Source organism: Pezoporus occidentalis, unplaced genomic scaffold (assembly GCF_034315485.1).
Source record: "Pezoporus occidentalis ecotype Australia unplaced genomic scaffold, CSIRO_AGI_Poc_V1 ctg135, whole genome shotgun sequence".
Taxonomy (NCBI): domain Eukaryota; kingdom Metazoa; phylum Chordata; class Aves; order Psittaciformes; family Psittacidae; genus Pezoporus; species Pezoporus occidentalis.
The window spans coordinates 1,077,660-1,102,298 of NW_026913157.1; the positions used below are offsets into that span (position 1 = coordinate 1,077,660).

Genomic DNA, 24,639 nt, shown 5'->3' on the forward strand with positions numbered 1-24,639 from the left:
TTTGCTTAAATACCAGTGGTTTTTACATCGCTCATGTATTCAGACATTTTGAAGGAGCTGGGCTCTCTTTCTGCAAAGTATGATCACTTTGAAAGCAGTGTAGTACCTAGGTAATTTTCACTCAAATTAGAAGTTGTGTAAACTGTGTTTAATTTGTGTAAAATTGCTATCTGCTGGGAAATATGCCACTGTATGTTGCTACTAAAACTTCAGAGAGCACATTTTTATCTGTATTGTGTTTACAGTTAGTAAAATGAAGCATAGTGATGGCAAAAGTTCTGCACCCTTGACTTTTAGCAAAACAGCTCCTAGAGCAATTTGAAGAAGTTTGATGCATGCAGGGTTTTACAAAACATTAATCAGGCTCAGTCCATAAAACTACACGCGTATGTGGTTTGCACAGCTAGGGCCACATGCACAGCTGGTGTAAATTTGCACCGGTCCTTTAACATCAAAGACATGTGCCTTTTACATCAGGTGAGAGACTAGCCCCTGGTGTTTGCAGTCACCTGAGTAATTTTGCTATGTGACATACAGGGATGTTTCCTGTTACGCATATGGGATAGACTGTAACAGAAATCATTGTTTAACTTGTACATATTGCGCTCTTAGACTTAGTGGACACATTGGATCTATATTTCATTTGAAAAAAGAGTGCCCGCTCACCTCTTTTTAATTTTTTTTATCCCAGGGTCACCTCTTCACTTGAAGGATAAATTCCATATGTCAAAGTGCTGCTTACATTTCATGAATTTCCTGCACAAGTAGACAAAATTACTAGTGGCTTATCACTGTGGTAAATGCACATTTCTCTTTTGAACATCACTGAAATGAAAACATACAGATCTGTGAGGCTAATGCAACTTTTTTTTTGTATATAAAAGCTTCCTACTTTCTTTTATTCACTGTATAATTTTGTATTTTCAGGGTTCAAATTTTCTCAGGCAGGTAAAGAACAAGAGCGTGTTTTCTTTCTTTATAGAATCAAACTGTTTATTAATGAAAATGAGTCTATTTGATCAGCATGGGCAGGACTTGGTCGTTTGTGTTTTTTGTTGTTTTGTGTGGGTTTTTTTTTCCCTGAGTTTGTTAGTATTTTTAAATGCAAAAGACAAAATTGCACAAAAAACCCAAACACAGAATTAATGAAGAACTGCCGCACAATTTTGCCTGTGTGTTTATGTCTGATACATGGCTTTCTGGGCTAGTTCTAAACCTCCTTGTGGACTTTTCTCTATTCCTTTGGACCACAGATCATGAGCTTGAAGTTAGGTAGTATTCCCATCTCTAGAAGGGGTGATACAGTTGTATTTTATTTTCAGGTATTATAACGAAGTTCATCATAGGGTTTAACTCAGATAACTAGATGCAGCTGTTGTTCTAGATTCTTCATCTTCCTGAAATGCTGTGGGTTTGGGTTTTCTACTGCACTTGCTGACACTTCTGAATAAGTCATTGGAGATCATTAACTGGATACAAAACTATCACAGTACTTTCAGGCTATGTGTGACTAAGCCAAAATATAGTAGTTTAGCTCAGATTCACAGTCTGTGCTGAAATTAAGTATTCTGTCAAATAAGGACTAGATGAATTATCTGTGTCTGCTAGAAGGAAAAAGCTTAAGAGCAAGTCTGAAAGTGTGAGGTATGATTCTGTGCCTTCACCTTTGTGTTCCTGGGCAGGAAAATTGACTTGCACTGCTGATAAAGTGGGTTTGAAACAAAGATCTGAAGCGCAGGTGAAGACTTAGATTTTTCCATTTTTGTGGTGGGCAGAGAAACCTCTAAAAGAGGTACGGGTGAGTATGTGGGAGATGTTTTTACTGATGTTAGATTTCCCAGAGTTCATTTATCAGAGCCCTGTCTTGGACACTTGACAGAGGTATTCCTGTTGAAAAAGATGCTAACCTGAGGAGGTTTTTAGCATCTCTAGCGGGCAGCCAGGTAGAAGTTTAATTTTTTTTGAGACTTAGCTTTGTTGTCATGGTCTCCCTCACTAAAACAGCCTTCAAAGGAATATCTGAGTAATCGCGAGGTATGTGCTGTTTGTTAGAAGTGTGAGTCACTTCACTACCAGTATGTACTTTGTAGTTGTAAGTAAAGATAACCCTAATTAAGGGTGTTCATGTGCTGCTTGTCTGAGTAGCTTGTGGGCTTGAAGTCTGAACAAATACTTCAAGGGCAGGGTATCCAGTAACAGTGTAGCTGGGTGAACAGAAGTAGTTGCCTGGACGGCTGTGAAGTATTATAGCCTAGCAATTAATAGTGTTAGAGACTGAAGTTACCTCTTTAAGCAATCAGATTGACGTTTGGCCAGTAATAATTTATCCTGAAATAAATAATCTCACAGAGTTCACTGAATGTGAATCTCTTACTCCTACTGAATCACACTTTACTTTCTAAAATACATATGGTGGCTGGGTATGTCCCAAACAGAGCTACAGAGGACCTGGAGAAACCCATTGGCAAATAAATGCTTTTTAAAGTAATAAAACACTGTTGGACAGATGATGTAAATGCTCATACATGTAAAAAGAAATCTGCAGAAAAGATCATTGCCAGCCTGTTCTTCATATTTCAAAGAAAAATTGTTTTCCTTGCTCAGAGTAATGCAAAAGCTGGTGACAGTTCGTATTGTATGAAGTAGTTTCAAGGCTTCTTTATTTGCCAATGCCAAACTAATAATCGGATGTTCACTATGAGGTAAAAAACTAGAGGAAGGGATTTTTTTAGCATCTGGGGATTGTCTTGATAATGTAGCAGGTTTCAAAGTAAATAGTCAAGTTTGAAAAGGTAGGGGTTTGTCCTCATCAGGGATTTTGCTCAGCTGTGATGATCAGCCCTGATTTACCATGATTAAACTTTTAAGACTGAATCAGTTGCACTGTTGTTTGAGAAGTACTGGCACTTCTCAAAGGGATGCACAGGGATGTAGAGAAGCCTGGGCTAGCCAAGTTTAAAGTATATGTTGTTAGGCATTGGGGTCATTGCAAAGGAAGGTTAGTATGTTTTAGTACTTCTTTGTGAGCTGACAGTGTGGTTGGCTGGCTAGTACAGCAAGAGAAAATATAGATCACCTACATGTGTGGCATTTAATAACCAATACTTTTAAATAATTGACTGAGGAGCACTGCCTCACAAAATGTCAAATGCTACTGTTGGCCTTTTACCACCCAGTATTGACTATAACCTAAAACTGGCCATTAATCATTGTTTAAAGGACAACTTTAAAATATGTTGAGGTTAGATATATGAGGCCCGATTCTGAACTTACTTGCACAGATATAAGTCATAAGTGAAAATGAATTAGGAGATGAACATTATCCTTCAAACACTCAGCATATATGTTTTTATGTGTTTATACATATAAAGTTCTATATTAAGTTCTGTCCTCTTCAGTCATGTAAAATCTTTCTAAGGATAAGTAAAGTTTGCTCTGATGCATGGCAGTCTCCAAATAAAAACTTTTTGACAAAATCTTTGGCAAGAGCTGTTAACTTCTTTTGTTTTATCACAGCAGATGAATTTTCTGTAACTTCCGTTCCACTAAGGCTAGATTTGAGCTTTTTGTCTCTCTCTAGTATTTACTGTTGTGGGATTTTTTACTGGTACAGCTGGCAGGAGGGTTCATTCAAAGAGGCAAGCCAACAGGCGTGCCTTCCTGCTACGGGAAAAGATATTACTGAACAGAGTTCAATTAAAGCAAGAGGACATACAGCTTTTCAAGAGAACTTGGAAAGTTTATAGCATATGTTTTTGTCAAAACATGTACTTAACAGTAATATAAGTGTGGTAAGAAGTGTTCATGTGTTAATTAAAAATACCACACAAACTTAGCATAACTAAGAACTAATTTCTTGAGATTTTAGCAAATCTAAGAATTTATGCTTGCATATATCTAAAAAAGAATAGAGTGAAAACATGTCACCATTGCCTCATCAAGATGATTTTTCTTTTTCCCCCAGAATCAACAGTTACCTGCTCAGAGGTGGTAGTTCAGGGCAGTCACTTGCCAAGCAGCTTGATTGCTAAGTTGGTGGGTGAAACATTGGTTTTCTCCCCTACCCCCACTTTATTAACTCAGTTTAGAGCTCAGTGTGAGCATAGTGAGACAAATGTGGACCTGTGTTTGAAATGGTAGTCCACATCGTTAAATGGCCGCATGTTGCAATGTAGTACATGGACTTCCAATGAGACCAGAATCCTGCAGAAAACTAACTAGCCTGTTGCTAAACTTTACCTCTTAAACTTAAAGAGCAGCTGTTGTGTGTCAGGTTGTGTATTCTGTGTAGGATCAAGATACATTTAAAGTTTGGCCAAGATGCCAGGCTTGAATTAGACTGAAATTACATTGATTAATGTAACAGATCAACATGACTAGTCAAAAATCAGATTGACTGAAATATTCATGTCACAATGTGCTGTATTGTAACATTGATTTTAAATTTTAATTTATTGATTACTGGCTTCACGTGATTCATGTCATGGAATCTGTTTGCCAGACATCAAGAGGTAGAGGCCAGCAAAACCGAAAAGAAGCAGGAGGGAGGGGAAAGAGAGAAAAAAAAGTATTAAGTGCTTAAAGCTCTGAATGACTGTTGATAGGCACAGCCTTCCCAGATCTGTGTGATTTTCTTTAACAAACCATAACGTAATCATTTATACCTTGTTAATACTGTAGAGGAAGCAAACTTTCCCTCAGCTTTTTTTAGGAAGTTGTCATCAAACTTCTGTGTTCAAAGGTCACTAGGCTAGCAGTCAGGTTTTTGAAAAATACTTTAAGATCTATGGCTACCAACTAATAATTTCATTATATTTTTACCAAAAAAATTGCTTTAATGTTTTTTATACACTGCAAATTTAAATATCTTTACTGTAATCTTTAACATACGTTGACACTTATATGACATTAACATACATGAACACTTTCAGATTTCTGTAGCCTTTCTGTCCACCCATGCAGGAAAGAAAGCATCAGGTGACAGCTTTGGGCATTTTTCTTTATTTTTTCTCTGTGGCAGGTTGTGTTTATTTGCATGGTTGGAGCTGAGCAGGGGTAAACAAAAACTTCTTTGTGGTACAAATAATGATTAAAGCAGCTTTGAACTCGGTGTGGAATGTAACTACTACAACAAAGATAAATACAGAATTCTAAAGACCAGAACTATGGATTGCTATTAAAGGAAAAAAGGCTTAGTGGAAATGAGCATAAATGGCATTATTTTCTTAAAGAATATTTGATGAGTTACATGTTTGTATTATGTTTTAGTAAGCTAATATTTCTCTTAAAGTTGATGGCCATCCATATACAATTTTTCAAAAACATGAACTAGTGATATATTAGATCATTTGCTGCATTATTCTAAATAAAACTATTAGCTTGCTCCTGATGGAATTTTTATTGCTTCAGTAGGGGATTTGTTTTCTTTGTAAAGCATGGTTTCCACAAAGCTTCATCCTAGAAAAACCTGTTACTTTGACTGCCCCAAAAAGCTGGGATCTGCTTTTCCACTCCTGGTAGGTACGCAATGTTCTGTGTCAGAGGGTTTAGCTGAATGGGGGATTGGGCAGAAGCATCATGAGCCATTTTGGCCACCCCATTTTCCCACAGGTCTGCCTCCTCAAGGCGCTTTCATGTCTCAGGTGGACACCCAGTCAACCCAGAAGTTATTGATAGCTGATCTGGTAACCAGATTGTTCAGTAAACTATGATTCATTATAATGCAATGCTCTCATTCCACACAGATTGGCTAGACTATGTTCTAGCAATTTTAATATTGTAAGCTTTTTCAGTCTTTTATATGACTGAAATATTTTGAAACCCACAGTGGTAATCAAAGTAAGCCAGGGTTGTTACATATTTGCCTGAATTCTGTTTAAACCTGAGCATCTAATCTTCATTGTACATATACCACATGTAAGGAAGAGAGTTGAGTTTTGGACCACTCTAGGTTTGAAGGGAGTAGCTCAGGTCACAGATCCATTGAACATAGATGTTTATGCTACCATATGTTTTTATCTTGCAGGTTGAATTTGAGTGGCTTAGGCAGTTTTGGTTTCAAGGCAAGCGGTATTTGAAGTGCACTGATTGGTGGCTTAAGCCTATTGCTAAGTTAGAAGAATTTTGGAGAAAAATGGAGATTATGGTAAGTACTAGTTTTGTCTTGTAAAGCATCTGGAGCTTAGTTCTGAAAGCACTCACAATTATGTTTTTAATTGTACTGCAGTAACAGGTTTTAAACTTTATTCAGAACATATGAAAAGTAGAATCAATGTCAGCCTTCCACTTTCTCCTCTTTTCTCCTGCAGTAGTCAGAAGAAATGTGAGCAAATCAAGATCAGAAACTCCCAAGATTTATTTCCTGACCTTATTTCTGAAGTTTGACAGCCTCATACCATGACAGTCACATATTAAAATCACATGAATTGGTACATCAAATGGTGCATTGTCAACTTTGTCATACAACAGACAAGATTGGCAACTCTGCCAATGACAACAGTGGTGAATGCATCTGAGGAAAGCTGAGACTCAAAATGATAGTCTGGCGGTACAACTATCTGTATGTAGCCCACCTGCACACTTACACCGCAGCTAGAACCAACAACAGGAGATCATAGTTTCCCAAATAATTGTGGTGATTCTGGTTTCTGTGTACTGAAGCTACATCCCTACTTTCCTTGAAAACAGACTCAGTGACCAGTGCTGTTGGCTTCCTTGTTGTTGCTGTCCCAAGTAGAGTCTCAATTGGAAGACTTTGCTGGTGAAGTGTTTGATAACAATTGTCAGCGTGCCTGCCTCCGACTTGTACACGGAGCTGTTATTGACAGGTGTGCCTTGCTTGTGTTTATAGGTCTGCATTAGAAGCTCCTTCCAAGTCATTCCTCCTGATCGCAGCATAAACCTCAATTTACAATTAGTTGCCTTGGAAAAGCTCATAATGTAGCTGAGGATGCTGAATATGATTTGTAGTAGAGGTGGTTTTGAATCTCTGGAGATATGGTACAAGAATGTGTTCTTGAGTTCTGAGGGAAATGTGACTGACATGCTAAGCTGCTCCGGAGTACTGTAAGCTTCTCCAGCAACAGCTGGTTTTGGACATATGTGTGGAAAAGTGCAACTGTCATTTGTGAAATCGCTTGCCACAAGGAATCAGTGAACATGAAACTTTCCTTACAAAAGGGAGAAATTATTAATAACTTGTTTATGTGCTTTGTTTTGTTTGTTTTTTCCACGTCATTTTTGTTCTTATGTGCTCAGATTCTTGAATGACCTTTGTAAGCTAAAAAAAAGTCTTTTGGTTTGTTTTTCTTTCAAATGACAAGTTACTCTTTTGTAACACAGGCTTAGATGAGGTAGAGACAAGAATGTTTGATTGTTACTTTATATCCATTGTGTCTTGAGAACATGACAAAACAGCAAACTCAGGAATTCTCAAGGGTTAGGTTTTCTGCAATTGGTGTGACATTACCATGTGTCTCTAATTAGAAACATGGTGGCGTCAGTGTATCTCCTTTCAACAGGCCTCAGGATGATATTTATCAGCAAACTGAAGGTTTGGCCAAGACAGAAGCTGCTTCTAATTTTAAAATTGCTTTAATGTTTTATGACTTATAACATATTAATCACAATTAATTTCAGCTATTGAAGGAGACAGAAGAGAATGTTAATTAAGAATGTCTGTTTATTTGAGTCTCTAAGTAAATTTGATGCTTACTATATTTGGGACTCGGAGGTAGGCTGGGGTTTTGGGGATTAAACCTGCGTTTTGTCCTTGAGTGTTTCATAAAATGACAGTAGGGGGCAATGTTGAGCCGCAGTTTTAATGCAACAGGCGCTGACTTAAAAATATGTAGAAATGTAGCATTAACATCAAGAATTATCCCTGTTGCTTCAAGTTAGCTGTAATCTCTAAGATTCCATAACACAGGAAATCAATTGTGGGTTAACAAATTCAACAGCAATTTAACATAAAAAGTGCAGTGTTTTGGTGCATGCCTAGCTTCCACAGCATTAAGTTAAATCAAAAAGGTATTTCTGAAGGTACCCAGTAGTCTACAGTCAATGTGTGGTTTTTTTCTCCAAATTCGTAATTTTAGCTGAAAGATTCTTTAACAAGAAAAAAAAAAAGTCTAAATGCTAGAAATAAAAATGTCTTAGAATTGCTGTTTTATTTTTTTTTCAGAAGAATCTTTTTCCTTAAGAGGAATTATTTCTTAGATGAAAATACTTAAGCAATGTATTTGTCTTTCTTTTGTGTGTGAACTGAACAAGTCTTGACTATATATATTTTATATATATGTCTAGAGTGTTTCCAAAATTGTTTCTGGTTATGCTAATTGTAATGTCATAGCAGAAAATGATACTGCACGAAGTTTAACCCAGTGTCTTCAAACCTTTGGGCTTTTTTTAATATTCTTGTACATTATAGCAAGCACACAGTTTTATCATAATGTTTATTCCTGGCATTTCTTTCCCTGAGGATAGTTTTACTTAGAGCTTGCTCTTGTGATGTAAATGTTAAACCTTTCATTTGAATGACATTCTGATAAAACATCACATTTCCCACAATATTACCTCATGAGTTTATGAACTATTAAATCCAAAGCAGTTTAACCAATCTTCTTGTCTTTTCTCCCCTGCCTTGAAAATATGAAGGCTATTCAAATGTTTGAGGTTTTTTTTTTTTAAAAGTCATCCAAGATTAACACGTTATCGTCTGCAACATCAGGATAAATGCTTGCTGAATTCAAAGGGAGAGTTACCATTTGAAAAAAGACTGTACAAGCTTGGCTTTCTGGGTAAAGAGAAGTCTGAAAAGCCGAAATCTCATGTGATGTGAGGAAGTCTTGCTGTAGCTGTTCTGAGATTCAGTGGAGAGACAATTTGTCTCTCAGGATCTGATATCATGCAAACCTTGCAATCTGACATTTATTTTAGCTATGAAAATCTTTTAACACCATGGTAAATCAGTGAGAACTGTAGAAGTCCTACAGTCTTTTTGTGTTTGTTTTGTTTTAGGTTGATTCACATACAAGTAAGTAAAAGCTAGATCAATTAAATGCTTTTTTTGCTTGCAAAATGAAAAGTAAGCACACTTGATTATACTTCAGTATCAAACCTTTAAAGACTATTTTAACATATCTACTGTTCCTTTAAAAAAAGAACAACAGAATAAAATAAATGAAGACCCTAATAGTGCTATGTGGCGTGAATTGTATTTCCTGCTTTGACAGTCCATTTAGCAATGTAGCAATGTATTTATATGGTGGTTGGCCTTAATAACCTTTATTGACTTTAGTGGGTAAGAGCCAAGACAGGGATTATTAAAATGTATCAGTTTCATTGCAGTATAAAATCACAACATATATAATTATGTTAGGTAGGCTTGGCTCCATTTAATCCCACCTATTTATGCAGGAATTTGGCAAGATGAAAAAAACATATAACTAAAATGTAGAGAAAAATATGACTGATTTGGAGTTATATTTAAAAGCTTAACCATTTGCCTACAATAAAGAGCCTACTTAAAAGAATGAAACATAGATCTTAAAGAGCTAATTTTTAATGATGCAACTGAAACACAAGTCATTGTTACACAATTTGTTTCACTTTTTGGCATCCCAAAATACCGCTAATGATAATGAAATGCAACACACCTTTTAATTTATAACTACAGTGTAAAAGCAGAAGTTGCACATTCTGTAGTTGTAGAGAGCAAAGTGGCATTTCTGCAAATGGATATCTTTCTGTACAACTTTCGACTTGATTTGTAAAACTTCTTTTAAACTATTTTTACTAGTCATGTTTTTCCTGTTATTCTCAACAGTGTGCTTTTATCAGTTTATACAACTAAACTGAAATCAAAGAGCAAGACTATTTTCTTGTAAAATTGTTTTCTTTTGTTTTTGAAGTCTACTTCATTATTTGCTACTGTTGCTACATGTGAAGTATGGCATAGTTTCAGCTGTAAGCGACTATTGTCAGAGGCTTACCAACCTGACAGTTAGGATTGAGTCTAGGCTGAAACTTGAGCTACAAAATCTCAGCCCAGGGCCATAACTATTTTTTTAATTATTTTTTTATTTTTCCCATCAAATTAAAACAAGGGTTTAAATATGTATTTAAATCAGAGCATTTAAATTCTAGAATAACCATGAGAAGCTATAAGACAAAGTATGCTTTTAAGGGGAATCCTCCTAGCTTTTGTAGATTTTGGCACTTTAAACAGGAAACCAATTACATTTAAAAAAAAAAAAACAGATAATGGATCACAAACAGGGTGGTTGGTTGTTGCCTTTTTCAGAAAATGCAGAGCAACTAAACTGACATTTTAATTGATTTGACCTTGTCAGGCAAAATTCAAGAAATTCAGAGGTACTATTTTAATTTCTCTTTTAGTTTTCCTGTTGTGCTTAGGTATTGCAGTGTCACACTCCTTACTTGGAGGGCCATGTGGTGACGGACGATCGTATTTGCCTAATGAGCTGTGAAATTTAGCCACAACATGGCAGCTCAAAGACGCAAATTTTAGCCATATTTCTTGTCTTTTGGGGTTCTTCTTATCTATTATTCTTATCTATTATTTATTGTTGCTTTGGCCAGACCCTTTCAATAAATGTGTTTTGGGCAGGTTATATTTTATGTACACTGGGAGTCAGATGTTTCTGGAAATGTACCTTTTATCTTAAACAACAACAGCAATAAAATCTCATCCTGAAGACTTTTTTTTTTAGTACCAATTTGCTTGACCCCAATATTTTTAGCTGTCAGAAATGGGAGAAAGGATTCAGCATCATGTGCAGTAGAACTGCTACCAATTTTATTTTGTTTGTTTTTTTTTTTTTAAAGGTAATGTTATATTGCACATCTTTCAGACAAAAATATTTACAATTCTGTGGGAATTCAGACTTAAGCTTCCAAAACAACGTGTGTGCTGAAAGCACAAAGGACTGTGTTTATGATTCTCTTTGAAGTGTTTTTGCAACAGGATAAGGAAAATTTTAGAAACTGTCTGATAGTGTTCAGGGTAAATACTTAAACCCCTTTAGAGAATTTCACACACAGATACTGTGCAGCAGAAAAAAGGATACTTATGTTTCCTAAAGCTGCTACAGCCTACAGCTTTGTACTTAAAGACAGAGGTGTTGAATAGAATTCTACTGAGGATACATCCAGTGACAATATCTACAGGAACATCAGAGCAAACCAGTGGATAGCGCTTTCTATTTTTAACCCTTATGTGAGCTGGTTGAGATCTAAGCTGTGTTGATATGAGCTGCTATAACATTTCTGTTACAGACTGGAATTGTTAAACGGGCAGTCTTCCATCTCACGCAGTGTACTGTGAGAACTGTGCTGAAAACACTCAGGTTATAATGTGAACTGGCATAAGCCAGGAGAAGTTTAGGGCAATATATGTCCTATGGGAGAGGGAGGTGTGCTCCTGACAGCACAGACGGGAGGACCATGGGTGGCTTATGCAGCTGTGGTGCCATGTGGCTTGTGTGTGTGCTGTACCAGATGGTGCAGAGGCAATGGGTGCACTGTCCCCCATCTGTGTTCCCTTCTGTGTGGATTTACACCTGAGTTGAAGCTCAGTAGTTGTTCTTGTGCACCTTGGTGAGCCTCGGTTTTGGATGGCTAGAATTCTGTTGTCTTGTACTTATTTCTAACAGGGCTTCTTTCTGTTGTCTTCACTGTATTTTTATACTACCGGCTGTGTATGAGTGTGTGCATGTAGTATGCACATGCACTTGCATGTAAAATGGTATGAGTTATGTGTTAGTATTTAAAACAAATACGTGTAACACACAATCAGCAGATATCAAATTCATGTGTATGCATACTGTATTTGAGTTGTGTAAACAGATCTCTGTGACTGAGATGAGCGCCGTGGCTTAAATGGGATTCTCCATCACATGTAAGTTTTCTGACTGTGGGTAGACTACTAGAGCTGGTCTATACTGTGATTGTATGTGTATGTACATGCATACACAGGTATATTACGGGGTTTTATCTAATTCCTTCTGTTAACGTCTGAATCATTAAGTTGTATTTGGAGAAAAGGCAATAGGGGAATAAGCATGGGAAGCAACTTTGCAGTTCTTGGCAGCAGGAACAATGTAGGAAAAGAGTTTAGAGAGCACTGGACTACATCTGGTATTACTGCTAGTCACATAGTGTGGAGCTTGGAGGGAAAAGCTCAGATTGTAGCTCCTGCTTGCATCCCTGTGAAATAGTATCCATACTGGAAGGATGTTCTAGAACCTGGTGTTGCTGTCCTTTTATTGTTAATGGGAACTATGTGATTGATTTTGGTGAAGACAGAATCAGTATGATGGGCCTGCTGTAGATTGTATAAAATTGTCTGCTGTTTCCACCATTTTCCCCCAAAGCTTGGATGGACATATACTGGGGTAACAAAAAACATTTTTATTAACAATGTGTTTATCAAGGCTTATTATTTGCTGTGGAAATAGTGAAAGAGTAGTATTGTGCTATTGTTTACTAGTCTAATAATTATTTGCAAAGCCTTTTATGTTCTTAGAAATCCATTTCCTAGTAGAAAAACTGAATAAAAGGCCATATTTGAATGCTGAGAATAGCATTCTTTGAGAAGAAATTCTTCTGGTTTTGAAATTTGTGTATCTGTATGTTATGTAAAACTTGATTAACTATAGTTTAACTGACTTCTGATTCTTATGCAGTCATAGAATTGATCAGATATAGAACTTAAGGATTTGTACATATGGGCATGCTACATAGACGCAAAAAGTGTGGTGTTGAAACTGTGAATTACAGTGGTTTAACAGGAATAATTTTTACTGTTTGCTATACACTAGGGGAAGTTGTGATTTTGAATGAAAGTGAAAGAAAATGGCAGTATGACTAAAATGTCACCATTTACATTGCTGTAATTATTTTTTTTATACTACTAGTATTGCTAAATGTGATTTTGTTGCTGTTGTATCTTAGTAGCTATGTAACCACTATACATAGAATACAGCTGTTTCACTTTGCAAATAGCTTTTGTAAGCAAAGGAGATGTCTTCTGAAGATCTGCCATTGCTGTGTAGATACCTTTTCTTTCCTATCTGATCATCAGTCCTTCTAATTCCTAAAAACGTATAGTTGAATAGTGTCTTTGCAATGTAATTTTTTTAACAGTTACTTCATCTTTGATCAAAATTGCAGCTTTCATTTTATATATAAAGAAATAAAACTTGGCTTCAGTACGCGCCAAGGAAAGCGTTATGGTCTGATGGATTAGGTGCTACTTCTTTTGCTGACCCTCTGTTTAACTTATGCAAGTACCTTAAGCGTGGTTTTCAAAATCAGTGTGGAGATCAAATTGTTGAGGTCTTTGGTTTTAGACTGCAGACTATTTCTAATTTTAACTTTCTTATCAATAAAATGAGGCTCTTATTCTTACTGTAACTGAAGGGAGTCACTTATCGGCTATGTTTCAGGGACAGAACATGCTGCAGTTGAAGGAACCCAACAAATTTCTGCCTCCCCCCTACCATGACTGGAAATAGTAGAATTTGCTCCACATCTAAGATTTTATTTATTTATTTCAGATGGGTAAGTTCCATCTATTTAATTACAACTGAAATACCTTACTGTGTTTTGGCTGACCCTTACTGTCACCTGGCAATTCTCAGTTCTAGATCTCAGGAGCTATGGAGTATATCTTTTTTACACTTCTCATTTTTTAGTACACGTGTTTCTGCTTAATAATCCTGAAGCTGTAGATGTAATATAATGTTTACTATTTTGCAGTAAGAAGATAATTACTGGCTTTAGTTGACTGTTGCTAGTTATCATCAGGTTTTGGCAGTTCTCCTTGGACTGCTAAGGGTTCTGAACTCCATACAGTTCTCACAGCAGAGGCTCTAGTATGCAGTTGAAGTGCAGCAAATCTTCTCAATTATTTCTGTGAAATAGCATGATCATTTATTACAACCAGACTAATACATCTCTTTTCATAGGACTCATTCTGAATTTCTGAAATATAATAGAATGATTAAGGTAATGGTGAGAATAGGCCAGGTACTTGCCTGTGAATATGAATGGCATCCATGGAGCTACGCTCGAGGTGAATCTGATTTCATGCTTAATATGCACTATTCTGCAAAGTGTACTGTTAATAGCTGGGTGTTATAAGACACAATAACTGTTATAAATGACACAGTAACTGTGTGTCAGTTCATGTTGTCTAGCTGCCTAGAGATCAATATAACTGTATAATAAACTGAAGTGAGTATTTTATTTTTATGTGTGTGTATATGTGTATGCATATAAACACTGCTAATAATTATATTTTAGCTCAATCTTCAAGTTGTGTGCTACATACTAATGGATTAAAGCTTTACCAGCTAGCGAGAAGGTCAATCGTTTTGTCAATGTTGTGGCGGGACTCAGCTTGGATAAGTGAATTATAAGACTTTTCTTGTAATTCAGACACATGGCAGAGTATGTTTGCTCACTGTCATCTTTCACTGATTGCTCTCACATTCTGTCCAATGTCAAGCTTTCATTTTATGAAATAGGAAATTTCATGCTGAAATCATTTGCCATAGTAGGACCACAGAATTCACTCCTTTTCTCGGAACTAAAGAAGGGTTTTGTTGCTGATTTAAGCTTTGGACAGAAATTATTTAAAGATTGTCCTGTACAAACAAATTTATGCTGATGCCCTGTAGTACCACAGTACACAGAGGTTGTTTTTCCCAGAAAGCATTGAGGTGATAGAGTATCTGAAAATCTTTCAGCAGCTGAGCTTTATATTTCTGTCTTCTCTTACAGGGAAGAGGAACGAACACATGTACAATGGTAATACATCTGTCCCCAAGGAAGCAGGGATGAAGTAATGTGAAATTAATTCTATATTGCATTTATGTAGATGCTCAACATGATTCCTGTCTTGTACAAGGCCTGGAATGTTGTGATGCTTTAAAAAGGATTTAAAATATACATAATTAGGATTATTAATATTTCTCACTTTTATAAGTCTTCTTCTGTATGTGGTATTTTCATTAATGCAACCTTATTGTGACTGACTTTGTCTCTCAGAGGAACAACAGTAGACAGAGGTTACCGTGCTATTACAGTTCTACAGTCAGTTCTACAGTCACGGCTTTTCAGATCATTATTCTGATGTATATACTGATCTTTTGTTGGCTTTCATGTGGGGCATGCTAGATACACGTGTTTATAAACATATACCTTTGTGGGTCAGTTCCATTTGTGGTCATTATGCTAAAGGAATTGTGGTTTTACAGTATCAGATCTTATGAATCCACTGGGGAGGTGAAAAGCTCGTGAGAAAACAGAGGAATTGATCTTGAAAAATGTAAAATTTACAAAAATCTTGAACAAAACAAAAAAATTCCACTGGTTTCTCTGAGAAATCCTGTTAAAAACCAGTATACAGGCCTGTTTGCTCAACTTTCTTCTTTACATCGTCTGTGCTTTTCGTTAAATGTAAAATACTGTAATTGAATCACAGCATTAGCTGGCTTTTCCCAACAAAACAGCAGATTTAGGCTCTTTGCTGTTAGTTTCAAAAGTAAGAGAGAGCGCATGTGAGAGAGAAAGTGAAGACAAAAATTGAGCACATAGATGTATAATCCCAAAGGAATAAACTGACTTCTACTAGACAAGCTGAAAGCTGATTAAAATATTTTTCATCCTTTGGGTATGCAACAGCTTTTGATGATGGAGAGTGTATTAATATTCAGCTTAGCTGCTTGTCGACACTTCAGACAGGTCCCAGGAAAGACTCTGATACTGACCAGGTTTTCTCACTCTGCCAGAAATCCTTATGAGACACAGAGCAGCACCCTTGTACTGGCAAAAGCCAAGATAAGAATAATGCCTTTGAGCTATGTCTTTATTTTAGAAATTGCTTTTAGACATTTTGAAAGGATTGAAAATTTTAAAGAATTCTTTTAATGCTGTAAACTCATTTAGATACCACAAAGGAGAATGATTAATCCTCATTGTTTTAAAAGAATGCTGCTGTAATCTCTTCGGTTTTAAATTCATTTGTCTGAGTTGTGTGTAAACATACAAAGATCCCAGTAACAGTATCAGTGGACGAGATTTTTGGAGAGAGTGTTCCTATTGCACTTATTTTGTAACAGTCAGTTCTGAGGTGTTGGGATAATGTTCTCTTAACTTTTCACTTGTAATGTAATACCTGCCTTCCAGACAAGAATGAGATATAAACAACTGCTTTATCAGCTGATACGTCTTCTGTTCTTTTGTTGGCATGCTGACATATGGGGTGTTTGGTTTTTCCCCTTCCGCAGTGACTAAATATATACTGTATCTCTGGAAAACATGTCGTATGCTGTGTGAGGAGCCTGTAGGATGGCTTCAGGGCTAAATACTTCCTGTAATAGGTGAAAGAGCATGGCTTAATCAGCTTAGTTAACATAATTAAGCTGTGCTTTTTTTCATGGCAGCACCTTAAAGTGCATTTCATTTAGAAAATATAACTTATAGTTGTGGAATGACAGAAGTTTGCTGAAATCCTGTGAGTTTTTATGGTGGACTTAGGAAGGTGAAATTTGCTAGTTACTCTGCAATGGAAGTGGAAAATTAAAGGGGTGTGTGTTTTTACTGAAGATGTAAAGGAGAAATTCTAATGCAGTTTAGATTGTAAATGCATCTCAAACTAAGAAAGTCTGTTTCCTCCCCCCATCTAATTTTAATATCTTCATCCATGGGAAGAGCTGTCCATGTTCATCGCAGCCTCACCTTGCCTGCTTGCAGGTGTGTCACCAGATTCTGTGAGACTACTTTCTGCTATCATTCTTTGGAAGAAGGTATACTAGTGTGATGTGATTGTGAGGATGTGGATCTTCTCTCCCCTGATCTTTGAGTTTCAGCAGAAAATATGATAAGAAATAAAAGGAAGTTGAACTGATTTGTTCTTCCTTTGGATGAGTTGTTTTTTTTATGTTCTTCACGAGGTGCTCCACATTAAAGAAAAGCTCTAATTTTCCTCATAGGAAAATGTTGAGATCTTGGTCCTCATGGAACCCTCCTGTCTGGAAGGTTAGAGGAGAAGACGTGTTAGCAAGGCACAAGCACTGACAGAAACAGTTAAGTGCTGGGTTCTACTTCCCATCTCATTTGGTCATCTAGTATATTAATGTACATTAATATACTAATATAATAAACTTATTTATTTACCTGTACAGGTTTTGAAAGAGTAAGGTGTGGGGTGGAAAAGGCAAGCAGGGCAGCACAGTGCAGTTGGCCAAGGGGAGAGTATCAGTGGATGCCAGTAGCTAGTGAAAACATGGAAAGAAAGGTTAGGAGCCAATATGTTGACTGAATAACAGGACCAAAGGCAATGTGAGTGGGGGCTCCTGGGACAGGAGTTTAAGTACTGTAGTCATTGGAAAACTTGAAACTGGATGTGTAGGTGGAATGGACCTTTGGGTACAGTGCGAATAGAAAACAAGCTTGGCAGGAGAAGCTTTGGAGATTGAGAAAGTGTAGGAAAGAGCAGCAAAGGCTTTGGGGCAAAAAGGCGTGGTGTGGTTGGAGAGAAAATAGGATAGGAGAAGCTCTGCAGTGGGGGAAGTGGTTATGGAGATGATGGCAGATGATAAAGTGGCTGTGTGTCTCCAAAGCAGAATGCTGTGGGTATTGATGTCTTTGTTGTCTGTTTTTTGGGGGTTTATTATCCCTATTAAAAAAGATTGTGTTCTAATAGAAATTTCTTCATTGGTGTCTTTGTGCAGTAATAATACTACATTTAATATGCTACTAGGTTATACTAGAGAACCAAATAAGGGAGTCCTGTTTAAGCAAAAAATAATTACATCAAATGGAAAAAGATGCTTACAGTATCTTTTATTCTTTAATTCTTTTTTTCTTTTATTCTTTTTTTAGTTTTAGAACTTGATGCAACAAATATATAAACTTATCCAGGGGAAAAAAAGATGGAGATTATATATACATTAATTGTTAACAATTTAAACATGCACATAATTTTTAATGTGTGTGAATTATTTGTGCATTTATATACTTAAACATGTGGGTGCACACAGGTATATATGTGCACATGCATACGCATAGAGGGAGAGAAGTTTATATGTTTAAGTCCTGAGCTGTTCTCCATTATGCTTGAAGATCAGACATGTTAGTTTCTCATCTTAGTACCTCCCACTGCTTGGGCATAATTCTATGGGAAACTTTAGTGTTTCTTGATTATATGGGGTGTTATAATTTCCTGATGACTGGTTATGTTATTTATAATGCAGAGGGTGTTAATCCTTTTGTGATTAACACTCTATTTGAATTACCAGAGGTCAAAGGTACATTTCTTATTTGGGTTAGAGTGTTGGGTTATTTGTTGTTCGGTTGTTTTTTTTTAATTGTGGGTTTTTTGTTTGTTTGTTTGTTTTTGTTCTCTTTTTTTACTAAAAGTTTTGTGTTCTCTGCTTTATTTGAAAATAACTTTGAGGTAATTTGGGATGAGGGAGGAGAGGCACATCCTTCTTTCTTAGGGGCCCAAGTCTGTTGAAGCTGTAGTCATTAAAACATAAATTTGCTTTGCAATGAATATGTCCGCCAGAAATTCTGTATTCAGAATAGTGAAAATCTCTTAACAGAAAGAAGCAAAGTTAAAAGCCCATGGAAGAAATCATTCCCTGCTTAGCCTGCATAAAAGTAGATACCTAACTGTGTCTCATTCTAAGGCATTTTGAAGAGATTTATTAAAGAAAAGATTATATGTGTGTGTGTATATTTATGTATATATAAAAATGTATGTATGTATGCATACACACACACCTTATAATGTATAAATATATATATATATATATATGCCTGTTACTTCAGGTGATTCAGAGATACTGTAGAGATTCTTGTCCAGCTACCAGATGTCTCCCAGTTGCTTGTTTTTAGAATTGAGGAGCCATATTAAAAGCTTTCAATTCTTTCAAAGGCTGTGGCTTCACAGAAGTTGCCGTTACCCTATTACCTCTAGCCTTTCTTTTTCTAAATACTATGGTCTTCTTTTGTGTTTTGCTGAGCTGTGTTCCTTACTGGAATGGAGCTGGGCAGAGGGAAGCAGTAAAGGCTCTTTACCATTTTGGGTTTGTTGGTTTGTTGTTTTTTTTTTCTGTCCTGGGATTGTGTTCTTCCATCTCCAAGAAAATTCAGTTATTTGTCCAGGTTTTGAGTTGCTGTGTCCAAATGCAAACTCTGCAGTGCCCTACAGCAGTTTTCAGGGTTTACTGAAGTATGCTGTGACACTGGCTTTGTTGCCATCTATAGAGACGATAGCACGTTCCTTGACTACAAATGGTGAGGCAGATGTTCTGCCCAGAGGTTTCTTCATACTGTAGACATTCCACCTGCTCCAAATCTGGAGAAGTATGGGGATGGAGGAGGACCTGCAGGAGTTCCCTCACTGGCAGTTTTCCACTCTAAAACTTTTCTGGTAGTCTTTGAAACTGTGAGAAGCCAGTCACAAGAGAATTGTGTTGATAGAGGGTGGCCCTCTGCTATGTTTATGACTTGTGTATAAACATAAATGGTGCTCAAAGAGCAAAGAAGGAAACATTAATGTTAGGAAGCCAAAAAAATGGGAGCAGCTCATCTGGTTGGGTCAATATTTCAAGCTTCAGACTATAGTATGTTCTCGGCTCAAATGACGGTAATTATGGAGACAATTCCAGGAATTCTGCTATTTCCAGTAGAGACATAACTGATCTTGACTTGGTGTTACAGGAACGTGCAGCATCAGACCAGGCTGATCAAGTGTTAACAGTGTATATTCTGCAGAGCTGGAACAGAATTTCCCTGGTGCATAAAAGCTGTGTTTTAACTCATAGTTAACAGCTATGGGCTTAATACCTGAACTGCTGGGTGAAGTGTTTCAATCCATCAGAAAATGGAAATATATTTTAATAATTTATGTTTAATCTGTGCACCAAATCTGTGGGTATTTTAATGTTGCTTTTCAGCAGGTAGGATGACTTCCACTTTAAGTGGAAGCACACAGGCATGATGCTGCTGTCCAACTACTCATTTGATGATTTTGTTCTTCTCTCTACTGCGTGCTAGCTTTCTGTCTGCTTTTCTCTCTGGTGCTTTGCTCAGAGCTCTGTGAGGTGTTAAGATTAGGGCTGGTTTGCTTTTGTCATAATCTTTCATGTTTGCTGTGACGGATAGGTGAAAAAGTAGTATTTGTTCTGCTCCAGCATACAAGGAATCCAACTCAGACACGGAAGACAATTAGTGCTATGTTGTGGGATAAAAAGCAGACATACTAAAATTTTAGGGGGACTTTTTTCCTGTACATGCTCCAGGGGGAACTCTGCATATAACACTGTGGCTTCCTACATCATTTTTCTGTTTAAGATTGTTTAACTGCTGTCTGCCACTCAGTTACTGGCCTGTGGTTGCCTTTATTTCTCTTCTAGAAATACTAAGCTGGACACTGGCTTTATTCCTTTTTGGTGTTTGTTGTTGTTTTTTTTTTTTATTTATTCCTTTAGTGTTTCACTTACATTTTAATATCTTCATTTGATCTTGATCTTGAAGGAGTTTTCAGTAGGAGGCAGAATTAAAGGCTAAAGTGGTTTTTGTGAGCAGAGCAGAGAGAGAAAATGGGAGGAAATCAGCTTCAGGAAAGAGGGAGGAACAGGGAAGGGAAGAGGTTGTAAGAAGGAAGGTAGTATAACAAAGTGAGAGAAGAGTTTAAAAATAGAAATGGGAATAAAGATACCAGAAGTATAAAAAATCTTGGAAGTGCAAGAGATAGTGAAACAAGAAGTAGGATACTAATAATTTAGAAAGTGTCTGATACTTTATGAACTTCGTTGTAGTCAGCATAATGAAGTTAACGGGAAAGTTGATGCCTCATCTTTCAAAATTACTTTTGCTTTATTTTCTGTTATTCCTTGAAGTTAGAAATACCTCAGTAAGTAGATACAGCAGGAAAGAGAAACTAAGCAGGTATTTGCTTTCATGGATCAAAAGAACTGAAAGGTATTAATACGAAAATCTGAATTCTCATCTATTAAAGTTGTTGGCTGCAGCGTTTTATAGGGTATTGCTTTGGGAAAATTACATACGTAGCTAGTAACAAATAATGCAAATAGTTAAAAATGTGACTTTTGTGTGAAGATATTATTTCACTTTTTATGTCAAAAATGGGTTTTTTTTTTTTAGTCTGCTGATGTATTTCTGAATCAACTTTCTTAAAGGAGATTTTGTATTATGGCCTTACTGTAGCAGAGCATTCAGCCTGAAAGTCTTCAGATGGAACATTTGCAATAGTCTGTGCATGTAAAATTTTAAGTGATGAACTGCCTGGTTAAAACCAGAATATATTTTTTAGGAAACTTTGTTACTGGTTTTGTATAACTCCATTTTTACTACTGCATGGGGTGGGGGGGTGGGTGAGGTTGGAATAAGTGGGGAGGGAAAGGAATTAGGAGGTAGCAGGAAAAGACTGAAAGAACGTACAACTAAAGGTGAACTTAAGCTTGTATAAATATCAACATTTTAAATGTAAATAATAAGATCCAACGGTAACTAAGATTTGCTTCAGGAAAGACGGAGCAAGTTGTTTGCTGATTTGGCTGGAATAATTAAAACAATGTACTTGGTAGTTTTTACATTGAAGATTATTGTGTACAAATACATATAATAATTCTGTAATTATAGTCCTGTTTCAAAGTCTGCTGAAATCTGCATGGGTCTTTTTACATCTGTCACAAGCAACTATGGTTGAACCATAAATATTTCTAGAACTGCTGCAATTATTTTTCCGAAACAACCATTTGAAAACTTTGCATTATGGACTAAAGTAAATAACGTGACCCACTAGGGCTGTGAATCCGGTACTTGTGATGCTCCTTTTTTGGTAAGTCTTTCCATAAGCAGAATTTATACAATTAAAATTGTCACTGGACAGCCAGTGTATGCTACTGGTATGCTACTTGAAATATGTTAGAGTTATATATTGGAAATATTATTTATATCCTGTTTTCATTTTACTGTAATATCTCCTTTTGTCCTCCATTTGTGCTAACCCTGCCAATAAGAACCATCTCAGCTTTTTGCTGTTTTAAGAGCTAATTGGCATTCTTCAAATCTTTTTTAATCAAAAAGCATTTTAGTGCTTATTTGCGCAGTATGACTTCTAAATCTAAGACTCTGCTGGGGTCAGAAGATAGTAGGTAGCCTATACAGTGTTTGAACTGGTGCTTCAGTTCCTGGTTTCCTGAGGATAAATGTGATTGCTCAATATAAATGTTTTAGATCACAGTGACAGCTGTGGAAATTAAACATAGCCAGCAAAATCTATTTTCTGTCTAGGTAAGTAAAGGAGAGGACAGATGAAAAAATTCCCTGGGTGAATGAATTCTTATGAACAGTGATGAATCTTTTCCTTTTGCTATATTAATTTTATTGTATTCCCCCCCCCCCCCCCGAAAAAAAGGGGGGGGTGTGGGGGTGGGGAGGAAAGTCCAGCTTTGTTTTTTTATATGTTCTTGGTATTTAAGTTTATCGTTTAACAATGAAAAATTCAGAATATCATTTATAGATAGTATTATCGAACGCATTGCAAACACTTCTCTAAACACAGGGAAAAGGTACCTTTTAGGATAGTTTCCAGAGAGTTGCAATGGTTTGTATATGGAATAGGCTTTAAAATTCCATGAAAACCTGGGACTGGTGGAGAGGATTTCCAGTTTATTTCTCCTAATTTATTATGAAGAGCATTCTCTTTACAGAGGTTTCAGCTATATTAAGCATTACCTTACCCTCCCTTAAAATATCTTAAAATGAGAATTGTCTCCTTTAAACTTAAGGTTTGATACCTGCTTCAGAAAACAACAGAATTTTCTCATATTGACCATGTAGCAGTTTTGCACTGAGAAAGAGCAAGCAGAGAGAGGCTGCCCTGCCAAAAGGTAAACCTTCAACTCATGTTCATTGCAATCTTGGTTTTTTTCCTGAGGTATGTTCCTGGCTGCTGTAGTTCTGGAGGATTCATTTTCCCTTCTAGCGTCTCCTCAGGCTCTACCTTCATCTCCACCAAACCCTCTCACTCTTGACAACTGGTTTGAGCCCATCGTTTGTGCTTGTTGGAGGAGACTGAATGACTTCTTTTTCAGGTGGTTCCTTCAGTCAGGGCTCGGAATGCTTGAGTGTGCTATTGTTAATAAGCTTGCACTACTCCTCTCTGGAACAATTCTTTCTTGTTTCCACGGCAACTTCTGAAGTAACTCTATCTAGTGAAGTAAGCTTTGTAGCAATTCACTATTAGAAGTAATTCAATAGTCTTCATCGGGAGCTATACCACTCACTGGATGTTTCTGTTTGTTCTGAAGAGTCCAGATGAGCTATGGAGTGCTCAGTTGTTGCATCTATTGCCATTTTTGCCTTCACGCCATGCTGTGCACCCCTAAGGTGGGGGAATTAATGTAGTTTGTAGCTCAGAAAGAAGGCTATGGAATTATTTTATATTTAAAAAAGATCTGTATATTGTAATTGTTTAAAATGTGTAGACTTTTTTTGTGGAGGGAAAAAAAAGGTCTCTTAAAAAAGTTTATTGCAAAGTAAATGGTTAAAAAGGAGCTGCAGTTACTTGAAAGAGACAAATATACATTCATTATTTCCTGAGTATGTTGTTTTTATGGGAAAGCAAAGGAAGCAATGGCTGGGTGTCATTAAGGGGTAGCTAGTGGAAAGCGGTGAAATGAGCAATGAGACTTGTAAAGTGTCATGAAAACTGAAACACCAGGGTACAAAGTACCGCTTATCCTCACAGATATGGATACCATATGGCAACATAAAGGGAAATGGAGAGTAGGAGACAAGAATCCTATTATTCCTCACACTTTCATTTGCTCGTTATTTGCTTTTGGCAAATGACTTAAGTTGTGCCTGAACCTTCTTCTGGCACAGTATTTACTGACAAGACACCTGTCTTCCCTGTCAGGCTCCTTGAAGTTTCTTTAGTGTCATTCCAGTTTTGGCAGTTATGATTATAATGTTATTATTGTTTTTCTACTAGCTCTAGAATATTATTTTCCTGACTGTTCCTAGGTTGAAATCTATATTCATTTTCTGGTACTATAACCCTTTCTTCTTTTACACCATTTCTCTTACTTTAAGAAGAACAATCTGCTATGATTATGTTATTGCTGTCCTGAAATCTCTGCCTCCTCTTTTTTCCTTTTTATCTGCAAGTTACCATCTCTGGACAGCTTTCCACATCTCTCTTTTATGTATCTCTGGAGTCAAATGGACTGATTGAAAGTACTTAAATACCAGATGTTGAAAGGATTTGGGTTCTGGAAGACAGCTATGTGGTCCATGTGCCTTTGAAATGATACAAAGGAGGAGAGCCCTTATCAGCTCTATAGGGGCTGCTGCTACAGCTGTGAAAAGACTTCTGTCGCCTCCTCAGCTGCTTCCTTCTTCCCACTTTCCAAACTACACCCCTATCTACTGGCCAGAGTTTTCTTCAAAATGAACTATTTTGTATTAGCTTCATATTTGTATGAAATTAACAGATCTTTTTTAAAAGTTATTGAACTTGGTCTGCCAGTATTCAATAGCTAGCTTCACTGTAACAGGATGCCAATTCTA

The 24,639-nt window shown here is 36.7% G+C and overlaps 1 protein-coding gene across 6 annotated transcripts in view; it reads left to right on the forward strand.

The window, feature by feature from the left end:
• FTO (FTO alpha-ketoglutarate dependent dioxygenase) overlaps nt 1-24,639 on the forward strand; it is a 243,306-nt gene that overhangs the window by 71,751 nt on the left and 146,916 nt on the right. For 5 of the 6 annotated variants that reach the window (XM_062609124.1, XM_062609128.1, XM_062609127.1 and 2 more), the window contains one exon: nt 6,026-6,145. In XM_062609124.1, coding sequence (XP_062465108.1) covers nt 6,026-6,145 — 120 coding nt within the window. Of the gene's footprint in view, nt 1-6,025; nt 6,146-14,808; nt 14,884-24,639 lie in introns of those variants that run through there. The other variant, XM_062609129.1, reaches the window with a different exon arrangement.